Source organism: Coloeus monedula, assembly GCF_965178545.1.
Source record: "Coloeus monedula genome assembly, chromosome: 1".
NCBI lineage: Eukaryota > Metazoa > Chordata > Aves > Passeriformes > Corvidae > Coloeus > Coloeus monedula.
Genome location: NC_138781.1, coordinates 134,245,539 through 134,259,270, shown reverse-complemented (window position 1 = coordinate 134,259,270; position 13,732 = coordinate 134,245,539). Strand labels below are relative to the sequence as shown.

The following is a 13,732-nucleotide window of genomic DNA, read 5'->3' as shown; positions in this document are numbered from 1 at the left end:
CCCACCAGCTGTCCTAGAGTCCTGCTTCAGAATTGCATAGCTGAATTAATCACTCTGGTATCCCTTATTGCTCTACATGTATATATTTTTTTTTTTGTTAGCATTATTATTATTATAATTATAATTATTATTACTAAAGAGATATACAACTCTATGGCTTGCATCTGGTCCAGTCCCTCATCTGCAATACAGACTTGTAACTGGGGTACAACACAAAGCTCACTAGCAATCACAGAATACAATCCAAATTGGACAGAATCATCTAGGGCACGTCTTACCAGATCCACAATGAAACCCATCTAGTTTTTCAGAATCCTGAGATGGCAATTACCCACCTCAACCTTCAGTCTGAATGTGTTTCATTTTCTCTGTTTGTTATCAGTTATATATCCATGTGCTTGACCACTTCCCATATGGCAAAGTCATCATCCTTCAGGAAGCTGAAGTTTCAAAGTTCTAATTTTGCACTGAGGCTTCCATTCAGATCAAATACTTCAGTAGAATGTATCATGCCTTTGTTTTGTACTCATCTTTTTGAAGGCTGGAAAAACATTTGTAGGTTTGGGGTTTTTTGGAAGGGTCTAACTCAATTGCAATGTTGGACATTCATATCAGTAGCAAACTACTGAAACCTGAATTCTTCGCACCCTAAACTCTCAATGTAGTATTGCATAAGTCATTTCTCTGTTTCAAGCAGAAGTATTTTTGTGTGTTTAATTTCCCTACCCATATATTTTTCTATTATTGGACAGGAGCTCTAAATTGTTATAATGAAAAGTGCAGGATGTAAGTATTATCATCACCCAGAAAATTATCAAAAACTAGAATTTAAGTCATATATTTGTGTAAGCAGGACCCTCTCTGGTCATTAATGGCTTGAAGATGAGGTTTATAATTATCAAAACCTCAGGAGAGATCTTGGAAAAAGCTTGGGGAGAAGGGTTGACGTCATCTGAAGTTAGGTACCTACATCAGGCATTTACATCCAGAAAGAGTAAGGCAACTTCAGATGTTATGCAGAGCACTTAATTTTCACAGCATGTCATGACCAAAATGCTTCAGACACATTTGTGTCCCCTACCTGTATAGAGAACATAAATAAGTTACATACACTAAAATATGTATCCAAGCAGACTAACTTGGGGAATAATTCCTCTGGCAATTAACTCAGCTGCATGACAGAGGGTCTGTTTTATAAACTTTTTCATGAAAACTTGGCTTTACTTCTGTTACATTCAGGGACATTCAGCGAAGCTTATTGATGGGTCATGGTACTAACTACTTGCTTTCTATATGCTAGCCTTTGTGAGCAGTGTGCAGCTCTGCCCAGGAAAAAAACCCAAACAAACGAGCAAAAAACAAACCACAAAACCCACATTCTAAATAGCAAAATACTGAGGTATGACTGCCAACCAATATACACTGCAAAATTTAAATCCTGAGGCACAAAGCTATTTGAAAAGACAAGACTGAATGAAGAAGGATAACAAAGTGGATTAATGATAGATGGACCAAGAGCTTGGTAATGAATAAATAATGTCAGGAAAGATCACCTATGAAAGGCCTTGAGAGTAAAGATGATTTTATTGCTTGGTGCAATAAAAGTTACCACTGTGAAAATAGGCTAAGCAGCTGCACTCTGAAGAGATATGATGGGACTATAGCACATATTCAGAAGGCTACAGAAAAAACATGATGACAGTTATATGAGATTTAGCTACATGGAAAGACTGCATCAAAATGCACCTTAATTTTACCATGTAAGGAAACCAAGAAAAATTCAGACCCAGGCTGAACAAAGTATTCTTCTTATATGAGTATGGGGTAACCATGTCACATGAAAAAACCACAAATAACTCTGTTATTATTGTGACAGGTCAATGGATGAATTACAGAAAAGACAACAGTAAGACCTGCCTTTGGCCATGTTAAACATGAATTGTTTATTACCCACAATGCCACGGATATCATGGTTAAGACACCTAAACTTTGATGTCTGCCTCATCAGCGTCTACATCTGAGCCAATCCCGTTACACTCAGAGGAAATCTTATTAATATAATTAATCAACCTTAACAAAGCAGATGGTTAGATTTAGTCAGATGAATCACGCCTGTGGTGGGTTGATTCTAGCCAGCAGTTAAGTACCCAGTCAGCCACTCACTCACTCACTTACTCCTCCTCAAAGGATGGGGGAGAGAATCAGAAAAGCAAAAGTGAGAAAACTTGTCAGTCAAGATAGACAACTTAATAAGTGAATGAAAGAAAAGAAAAAAAGTGATGTAAACACAGTCATTCACCACCTCTCACAAGCATAGAATCACAGAATAAGCTGACTGGGAAGGGGTCCATAAAGATTGTCCAGTCCAACTCCTGGCCCTGCACAGGACACCCCAAGAGTCACACCATGTGCCTGAGAGTGTTGTCCAAATGCTTCTTGAACACTGTCAGGCTTGGTGCTGTGACCACTGCCCTGGGGAGCCTGTTCCATTCCCAACCACCCCCTGGGTGAAGAATCTTTCCCTGATATCCAACCTAAACCCCTCCTCAGTTTCCTCAAGTCCTGTCACTGGTCACCGGAGAGAAGAGATCAGTACCTGCCTCTCCACCTCCCCTCATGAGGATGTTGAGGTCTCCTCTTCTCCAGGCTGAACAGACCAAGTGACCTCAGCTGCTCCTCATTCAGCTTCCCATCTAGACTCTTCACCATCCTTGTTACCCTCCTTTGGATGTTCTCTAATTTAATGTTCATTAACTCTTACAAACTAAGTCTTCATTGACCAGTGAAGAATACAAAAGCAGCTTGCTGAGAAGTACTTACCTGCACTGCAGACCTTTTATTTTCCATTTCAATTTGGAAAGGAAAAAAAAGATTAGGCATTTATGGGACATCTACAGGGATCTAGGAATTGAATTTGTTTGCAAGGATGAGGGATACAGAATTAAGTGGAAAGAAGACTCTTCATAGAATCACTGTTGATGGGGTATTAATAAGTTTTAAAGGGAAAGGGAAGAGAGCAATGAATGCTAATCCAAAAAGAAAATTAGGGATTTATTTTGTTAATTTAGAGACATCTTGTTCTGGTCCATCAATAACAGATTTTTGAGAAATTTTTGAGACAAATTATGTAGTGATTACCAAAACATAAAAGCTCAAATTTCTTAACTTCCTATTACAGCATATAGCAAAATTCAAGACTGGATCATGATGTTCATTTTAGATGCAAAGATTATTTTTTCAACCTTAGGTATCAAAGCAAGAATAAGGATTCTATGTCAGCATTATTAAATTATAGTTGGAACTAATATTAAATAGCTGGAACTGATGAAGCCTGATTTCCTTTACTGGTTTTGACTTGTGGCTGACTGACTTTGCAGTCTGAGACTGCAACTCCAGCTGAGCCTTTCCACCAACTGGTGTATTTGAAAGGGTTTGGGGTTTTTTTTGGGTTTTTTTGGTTTTTTTTTTTTTTTTTTTTTTTGTTAGAACTTGTAGGGTCTTGTTCCTATGTGATATTTTCATAAAATTTTTAGAAACATAACTATCTGTGACACTTCTTTCTCCATATTCTGTGGGAGTAGATAAAGGACTCTAAAACTAGAGGAAACATACAGAGACAATAAAAGCATTGTCTCAATAAGTAAACAGGACGTAAGAGTTCAGCAGTGAATTTTGGGGCTCCTGAATTAATATTTATTTGTCATTTTTAGCAAACAATGAAACAACTGTAGGAACACTGCAGGATGACTCTTTGGTTTCAGCAATGACTCTTTCATCCCAAATGCCAAGCAGCACATCATGATAATCCCATGTCTTTCCTTCCCATCTCACTATACTCCTTGGTCTCCTCTCCCCCAGCCCAGTTTTGTTGCTTTCACTATGACACAGTAAGGACAGCGACTTTCATCTTTTCTTCCTCACTATACAAAGGGAAACCAGCAATTTTATCTAAAATTTAGATTAGAAGATGGAAGACAAACACATTACACCAGATTGAGCAGCTGCCAACCTGAATAGTCTGAATATGACCAATGCCAGATGAGTAAGAAATCCCACAGAAGGAAATTGTGAAAAATGCAGCTCATTTGGAAGGCCTTTCTTAATTATTTTCAACCTACTGGACTGCTCTCTACTCTGGAGTTTGCAGCTTTCATCACTCAGAAAACTGTTGCATACAAATACAGCTGTTCATTTTTCCAAATACCTTCGTAACTCAAGTTTATTTCCTTATACTTGAATTTGCTTAAACCTGTTGCTGAGGTTGACACTATGCTCAACAAGTCAATTATCACCAGTTGCCTTTTTTTCCTGCTATTATTAGAATTTCTGCCTTTCATTTCATTACAAAATTTCTTGGTTTATCTTGTGGGTGGAAGGAAACAGTCACAACAGGACCTCTCAAAATATGTGGGTTTTTTGCTTTGTGCTATATAACAAATGGAACATTTTTTCATGCATGAAATCTTGCCGTGGAAATATCAGGATAGTTCTGGTAACTGGAATGCTTACAACACTAGGGAAAGAGCTAATATCTTGCATTCAAATTAAAGCACCACAAACATGACGAAATGCTTCTGTCTCTAACTCTCCTCCTATTTCATCCCCTAAAATAATTCTGAAATCTTGAGAAGCAGCAAGCAGAGAAAGAAAAAACAGATCAGCAGGAGGAAAGGGTTTCAATCAATTTCTTTTTAAACAGCATAAAATAAGGATAATATTGTTTCTAGAGAATTTAAAAATAATCTAGAAAACACAAACCTGTATTTTTTGTCTTCACCGGATCTTTGTAAATTTATCTGTTACATTAAATGACTTCTTGGTACAAGACTCAAACACGAAAATCCTGGCTAAAACTATCAACACTGCAGAAATGCTGTTTAATGTAGCATTTTTTATGAATTTCAACATAGTGTTATTAGCACCATTTTAATTACAATTGTTGTATACACACATACCAGTGAAATTAGGTACTTTGCAGTATTAAGGTCCTTAAAGTTAAATCATGCCAATGCAGATGTTCCTAATTATTTTAAAAGCACAAATACTGACACAAATAATTTGTTTCCAGCTCCAGCATAACTCAATTAAAGGAGTGTTTATAACTTAACATGAATGATAGTTAAGCATACCTAATATGGAAGATTGTTAAGAAACAATACATGTCATTCAAATGAAGGAAGGTGCTAAAGTTCATCTGAGATAAGAAGCTGTGATTTGTCTGAGATAAATATAAGATAATGTCATAAGAAGGTGACACTATCAAAGACACAGCAAAAACTGACAAAAGCCTTTATTTCCTAGTACCAATCACTTTACTAAGCAAGATAACTGGAACTTAAGCTTTCTGCAGGTCATTGTGCACGGTTTGAAGAGTTTTTCCTTTTCCTTCTTTTTTTTTCCTTTCTTATTTTTTTTTAAGCTGTAAAATGGAGTCTAGCTCCACCCCTACTTTGTATTGCTTCTTGAAAAGAGGTGTGGTAGGTAATGCAACACAGCATTAAATCAGCACACAAGCTATGGATGCCGCAGATCCTCTCCCTGGATAATGTCTCTGGCAGGAACATTCTTTATGCACAGAAAGTTGTGAATTTTTCCTGTTGTGCTTTGGAATTTTGCAGGTAATAGTATCATGCATTTGTTTCTTCCAGAATGGCATATCTTACAGTGCAATTATCATTTAGTTATATTTTGTTTTCCATGTGAAATAGAGAAAAAAGTGGTCATTTAACTGATAAAACATTGTATATAACCATATCCTGTATGAATAGAGTTACTGCTCTCTCACCTTCCATATTAAATGTTTGAAAAATTGTCAAAGGTATGGGATAAATAGTAAAGTTCCCCAGAATTTAACTACAGTAACACAATGCATTTCTATCCACATTTGCACATCCATTCTATACATGAGTTAAGACTATATATTTTTCCTTATATTTTCATTTAGATCCAATCAACATTAGATATGACCAGAAAAACTTAAAATACTAATCTGAAATGAGTTAACTGTACCTTGAGTCACCTGTTGGATGGCTAACATCATCCCAGACACTGTATCAGGAACCAAATTTTCCTTCCAGTTGTAGACAGGCACCCATTTCAAGATAGGCAGCCTTCTCATACACCAGGTTTTGATATCTTCAAAGCGAACAGCCTGGATCTTCCTCCAGACTGTGCTTCTTTTCCTTTTCCCCCCTGTCATCATTTCTACCCCACAAAAGCAGTGCCTCTGTCAGGAGAGTGCACAGTTGAGGAATCACCCTGATCTGTGTCAGCCTCCAGTTTTCTTCTGAGATTTTTCAGTTCCAAAACTACAGAGAAAAAAAAAAATGAACAGAAGCACTTAAGATTTCTGCAGCTGTTCTGTAACTATACTCAATGAAAACACTTATTAAGCGCTTCAATCATATAAACAGCTACATTAAATGCAAGAACTCTCTACAAAAAAAGATCACATTTTCTGCTGTTTGCAAAAATTTGGTCTAGTCTCACGTTAGTTTGTGATTCTTTCCAGTAACTTCCCGCTTTATATCCCTGTAATGCTTGTGCTTTTGGCCTCATTCCAGTGGCAAAATGAGGTATTACTGGGTGTGTGTGTGATATAGGCTGGGCTATGCTAATCTGAGCAAGAAGTGCCCAGCAGAGCAGGCATCTCCCTGCCAAGCCCGGGAGAGCAGCCTTGTCTCTCCTGGGGGGAGCTGTTCTGGCCGCAGGCGGAAGGCATTAAGACCTCAGCAAAGCTCGTGCTAGAAGACTTGTCTTACTCCACCAACATTTTGTCTTCTAAATTACAGTAAAGAGCTTATTTATGTAGTAAATGCAGAACATCAGGTAGCAATAAGTCCTACTGGAAACATACACAGACTCTCTCTGTAGGCTGAAACCTCAAACTTCAGACTAATAATCTCAAAGTGCAGTGAGGGACTGCAGGGTATCGGCTTCACAGAGAAAGTGCCAAAAATTCTTGTGACAATCATTCTTCTTCAAAGCTAGTCCTTTCTGCTCTTGGCTGTCCACTCAGCAAAGGCTCTCTCAGCACAGACAGTTCACCAAGTAACATTTGTTCTGGTAATAACGTCATGCACCTTGTGTACAATACAAAGTGCTCAGACACAAAGAGATAAGGGCATGGAAGAGCTTCAAATGTGCAGGCATTTAAATGCCTTGACTGATATGGAACAAGGACACAGTAAGCTTTCCTCTAAGTTTTCTGTATCTCTGGATGGCAAAGAAATTTAAGTTGAAATGCAAGATCCATCATATGGGTGAAGTGTCTTCCACTGTTCTGCAGTAAGCAATAAAAATAAATATATTTTTAAATATTTCCATTTTTTAAAATAGAAATTAATTTACATTTTATTGTTTAGACTAAGGCAACTAAACCTGAAGCATTTTCCATCCAAAACAGCTTTAGAAAAATGAGATTGCTTCCAAATGCAACAGGTAGACTGGCACAAGGACAAATGCATCACAGTTAATTCTACTGAGTGACATTAAGCTGATGTCCGTAACTGTGTCCCATAGCAGTGCAAAGGCAAAAAGAAACAAGAAAGAGAAGGAAAGAATGTCTTAGTTTGAGACAGACCCTCACTTATAAGTATTCCTGGCATACTTATTCTTTACCCCGTCCACTCATTAAAAACATACACTTTTTAAAGACAGGTAATCTTACTTCTGTTCATTAGATTAAACCTCTAAACATAATTTATTTTTTCTTTTAGTGGTTTGTGTTTTTGGTTATCTCTGTTTTTTAACTTTGTAGTACAGTTCAAGGGCATCATAACTGAGGTGTTTATGTCTGCCAAGTGTTTCACAACACAAATCTTTCCTTACTTTCAGTAGTCAGAAGTGGACAGGAATCCTTACAGCTACAGTGAGAGCTACTCAACAGTCAGGTGCTGCTTAGTTTTGATGAAATGTTCAGTACCTCTATCTATAACAGTATTTACTGTGAAATTAAAATCAAAATACATTTATACACATAAATATGCATGTGCAAAAACATACCCAAATATAGATACTTGTGTAAAAGAGCCTAGCCTCTTTTTTTTTTTTTTTTTTATCATGTTTTGCTAGAAGCTCTGAGTATTCTGAAACAGGCAAAAAAAAAAACCGCTTTAGGAAACCAAAGAACCATTGCTAAACACACAAGAACATATTATCCTCTCCTCAACCTTCATACACCAAAATGCTGAAGATGTTTGAAAAAGTCTGTAATTGAGATTTCCCCACCTCCTCATTGAAGATTGAGTAAAACTGGACCGTTTTCATCAATCCCAGATTAGTACCTGAACTCCTAGGATTAGCATTTGTCCCCCACTGACAACAAAGGATGGTATCTCTCTGTGGTGTGTGCATGCATGAGTGCAAACATCTTACAGCTGATGTAGAATTTGTGTGGAAACTTTGTTTTACTCCAAGAATTATTTTGATAAGTAAAAAACTGCATTATCCATAAATCTGAAGTTGATAATGCCATCACTATTGAAAAATATTATTCATTGTAACTCTGAAATTAATAAAGTACTCTTAGCAATGACACAAAGCAACATTTCATTCACAAACCCCCAAAGAAATCAAGGTTTTTAAGGAAAACTGATGCCTAGGTATGTATGACAACAAGCCTATACCTCACTACACAATATTGCAACCTTCAAATCTTAAAGAAACATAAAACCCTTCTACTTTCCTAGAACACATCAGTATCCTAATGGAAACACATTGTATCACACACACGATGTTGAAACTTTTTCCCATCAGCTGGACTTTGTTAGTTATAAATCTTTAATCTATGCACTCCCAGACTATGCAGGGTTTTCAGAGGCTCAATTGTATAATGATGTACCTGAGCTATCAGAATTATGAGACCCTCTCCTGCTCTGAAACAAGTGCATAAAGCTTCATTTTCTAGAACACCAAAGGATAAGCATGAGGAAAATTTGGTTCTACATTTAAGTCAGTGTATTCATACACACTGTTGTAATATTAGATGTTTCACAATTAGCTTTTTTGATAATCTTATAGAAGTAAAATCTGTTTATAAGTGATTACATAGTTGTTTGTTTGTTTGATCTGGAAATGCATAAAAATATAATTCTAGTAGAATATTTATGTACAATGCTAAAAAGATAATTACCATAAGTCAAAAATTTAGAATACAGGTAGAATAGAGAAGGAGATATTTATTGCATCATAGATCAGATATGGTGGGCTTTTAAAACCTGGTTTACAAAAATAAATAGGGCAAACTCTGTGGGGACAGACTATATTTTCATCAGCTCCTCTAACATTTGCATATATGGAAAGTTTACATACATGGTGGATATGTGAGGAAAGGAGTTTTGATTCTCTAGCTCTGGCCTCAAGGGATTAAAAAAAAAAACCAAACTACCATACTCCAACTTAGACCTCAAATGGAAAAATTTCTGGCAAACTCTGACAGAGAAGCCCTAAACCCCACTTCACATGGAAGCAGATTTTGTTTGAAATCTTTGGATTCTTGGATGAGAACTGCTTTTAGACTTCACATAAACTGGCAAGCAATTTCAAAAACTATACTTATGTTTACATATGCTCATAGAACCTAAATGAAGTTATTAACACCTAAGACAGGCATAGATGGAAATAATGGAACATACTGTGAGGTCTCCCTCACTGGAGATAATCAAGAACCATCTGGACACAATCCTGTGCCATGTTCTCTGTGACAACCCTGCTCGAGCAGGGAGGCTGGACTGGGGGATCCACTGTGGTCCCTTCCAACCTTAAACACTGTGATTCTGCAGTGTGACTTGCTCTTTGTAAGTTTTCTCAGGAAGACAGATCACTTAAATAAATACCTGCAAATATCCAGTATTAAACCAGTGTGAAATAGCTAAACCTGTATTCCTGCTGATGCGCATCATTTGCTCTCCAGGAACATCCAGAGCATCCAAGTCACTTCCTCAAGTTCTCCTTTCCCTTCCTTAAAGGGAAGTAAGCACTATCATTAATCCAAAGCTACACACACCTTTCTGGCTCGCCACTGGCTAAAACATATATATGATTTAGGCCTTAATATATAATGAATATATAATGATTGAGCTTTCCTCACCTTTTTATTCCGTGCAGAAATTATTTCCTGTTCATCCTTGTCCTCTATTCTGACCAACAATTTTTATGAACTCAGTTTTGGTACTGCTCTGTCAAATAAGTTAAGTATGGCTAAAGGATTTAGGTGATACTAAATGAAAGACTTAGGAAAATAAGACAGGCAAAAATCTTGGTCACATAAAGCTGGTGTCTTTAGGAACTATGGCTAAAATTCCTAGACAGATCCTATGAAAAATTTTAAGTAGTTTGACAAAGCACAACTGGACAGGAATGAAAGTCAAATTTTAAAAATGGGGTGATAGGAACTAATTTAGAGAGACCAAATTGTGCAGTTCATACATTGCAGAACACAGCATATGGGAATATTATACAAGCTAATGAAATAATAAGAGAGTGCTGACAAATACAATGCCACAAAAACAGTGATAAAAATCCGCACTGTTCAAACAGCATTCCTGAATTTTGAGAATTTTTTAAAAAGTAGGTTATCAACCACATGTATTACGTAAACCTGGGTTAAACAACAACACTAGGCAGAGAAGAAGCATATGTGTAAGTATGCAAATCATTTACTTCTGATATTTAAATAACCTCCCCCTCTGAAATTCTGCTGCATCAAAGCCAGACAAAATTCACAAATTCCAAAGCTTGCCAATTTATCTCCCACAGTTGGATCCAATGCATTTTCAGTAATAATTAACTTTAAAAGTACTCCCGATTTCAGTCACCAAATACTTGAATGTGGACCTAAACTGACAAAGATGTGATTCTTACCCTTCACGAAACAGACAAAGCTATAATCTCCATCCCTTCATCATACAGAATATTTAGGAGACTATGGGGACAGTAACATCTAGGCAACACAGAAGCTAGACATGCCTCAAAAGGCTTGGGCTCTACTTAAACATCTCTGTAAACGGGCTTTTCAGTGCTTTTAAGGGTGCTGCGCTAGGCAAAACTCGGTGAAGCAACACTGACATCGAGTGGCTTCGCTTGGAATTTTCCTTTGATTACTGCAGGACGCAAGAGCACTGCTCCGATCTGATGCTGTGTCGCGACACGACGGGTTTTGAACTGGATAATATTAACTACATAGTTTATTAACACAGTTAGTTGAAAAACAGGTATCTGTAGCATCAAAAAAGGTTTACTCACTACATTTCAAATGTGTTCACTAGTCAGAATATTAAGACAGGAGGTCAACTGATAGATTGGCAAGGAACTGAACCATGGGAGCTCATAATGCTCAGGCACAGTCTGCTCTGAGCACATCTAATGAATGACAAAGGGAGTGTAGAACGGGAAAAATAATAGTGTAATAATGCAACCATCCTCTTAAACTCTGTTTCTGATGAGATCCTTACAGCTGTCTCCTAATAAATTGCCATACTAATTGCCGTGCTAATGAAATTTTTAAAAAATAAATTATTAGCAAGTTATATTAGATATTTTTAGCATATCTAAAATGAGAATAAGAAATGAAGTAGTATCCATTTCTTATGGAAAATATCTGTGAAGAAAATGCAATTTTTCATTTCCTTTTAAGGTTGTTTCTAGCAGCTGTTTGAAGATTACCTTCAAATTAGTAAAAGAGACCTTATATTTTTCCTTTTTAACTGGGTTAAATGTCAAAGAATAGACTAGAAACAGACTTAAGCACTCTTACATTTGAGAACACATCTTAATAGCGAAAATACATAAATCTATCTACACATACACTGGCATTTAACAGAAATATTTTGTGGCAATCCCTTACCCTTGACACAGATTTGTTGGTGCAAGAGAGATGCTGTTTAAGGTTTCAACATAAAAAATGCACGTTGAAAAAATATTTAAATCATGGGCATCAGTTTCTTCATATTATTTCACTTAACCAAATGTTACGACAGAGAGAGTAAACCAGATTTTCTGATTATTGAGTGCACAAACCAGCCCACAAGCCACACAAATAAGGGAGAACTTTTCAACTTAGGAAACCAAAAAATTCAAACTCAAGTGACCCCTTCCCTTGCATATCTTACTGACTAGTCAGTGCTCAGCAGCCTGTGGAATGGAGCAACTGCACCACAGAAGCAGATCTTCACTGATTTCAGTTCTAGCCTTGACCTCCAGAGAATGAGATTCAAAGTCTCTGCTCACTCCAGCTATCCTTTCATTTCAAATCAGTGGGTACTGAGCATTTAAGCACATCTTGAAGAATATCCATCCTAATGTCTGAGACCTAACCTGTAAGCGATGGTGCTGAGACCTGGCCCACCAGAGGCTGTGGGACACTGAGGCACAGAGGCAGCTGGGAAGGCCAGACCTGAAATCCTGTTGAAGAATAGCCAGTGCAGGTAGCTCGGGGTGCAGTCCCAGCTGAGCTCTGGGTGGCAAGAGGCCACGAACTGCAAAGGGCAGGGGACCTGTGACACCAGCCAGGTGACCTGACACTGAGAGACACAGCAGGAGCCAATGCACTGACAGGAAGATCCCAGACTATTGCACACCTAAGGTAAGGATATAATAGCCCCAGGCAGTCCTTTATTCAGGCTCCACTTCTTGGCATAAGCTGTTATTCTGTTGTTGCACCATGATTAAACTATTTTAAGGATCCAGAGGTCTAAGATTCTGATATGGGAAACCTGGGGTTGAGCCAGTAAGAAAACCTTGTCTGAGTGTAGGGAGTCATGCAGGGCACCCATCAGATCACTGGGGCCTTCCTCTGTGAAAGGGTCTCAGTCCCAGCTCAGATGGTGGGACTGTGACTGCTTGAGTGGCTCCCGGATGGTCAGACGGGAAAGTTTCCTTGACACCTCCCATGACAGGGCTCTATTTTCCCTGGAACTCCGGTGCAACAGTCTTGTAAGTTAGACAAACAGCAGATAGGCCTAAAATGTTACTATGTTCAAGAAGTGCAACCCAACAAGTTACCATTTACTTGAGTGAACACAAGTTATCAACCACAGAACATTTAGGTGCTGATTTGTTGCGGTTTGTCTCATGAGAGAACTCTTTGGGAGCTAGTATAATGAAACAAGCATTCCGGAAGGACTTTATCTCCAGATATCCTTAGAAGCATAGAATAATTTAAGAGGGGAGGGACACCTGAGGGCCATCTCATCCAAACACTTCCTCAAAGAATGGATAACTTCAAAGCCAGATCAAGTTGCTCAGGACCTTGCTCAGGAGGGACAAACTCTTCTTGTGCTGAACCCCCTCACTGCACTCCTCTCTGTTGAGGGTTACGTCACCTTATGGCAGTGGAATGAATACAAAATCACAGATTACCCAAAAACACATAACCTTTCTTCAACAGTAAGTTCTGACACTCTAAAGAAAGAGGATGTCACTATCTGAATAATCAGCAATACCTTGCCTCCAGACGCTTCCCTTCTTTTGCATCCTGTGGTAAGATATCTTATCACACCAGGGCAAAAACTTCTAAGTGCCTCATTTCTACTCTCTTACAACAAACTGTGGTGCTGTTAAGTATTTTAGAGAGACACATCAGTCAGTGAAAGCATTAATCAGAAAAACCTGCACTATTAGAGTGTCCATATATTTCACTCATTAGCTTAATTTCATCCAGCTGAAACAGATACTTAATTACCTCACTGAGGAAACTAAGTTAACAGTGTATTTATAAAGCAGCATATTAATC

The 13,732-nt window shown here is 37.8% G+C and overlaps 1 protein-coding gene across 1 annotated transcript in view; it reads right to left on the bottom strand.

Moving 5' to 3' along the window:
* The window catches only part of SLC26A7 (solute carrier family 26 member 7), a gene marked incomplete at both ends in the record, with an annotated part of 65,651 nt that extends 59,449 nt beyond the window's left edge, over positions 1-6,202 (bottom strand). Inside the window, one exon of the mRNA XM_082286952.1 lies at positions 6,010-6,202. Within this exon, the coding sequence (XP_082143078.1) occupies positions 6,010-6,202 (193 nt within the window). The remainder of the gene's footprint in view (positions 1-6,009) is intronic.
* Positions 6,203-13,732: the final 7,530 nt, after the last annotated feature.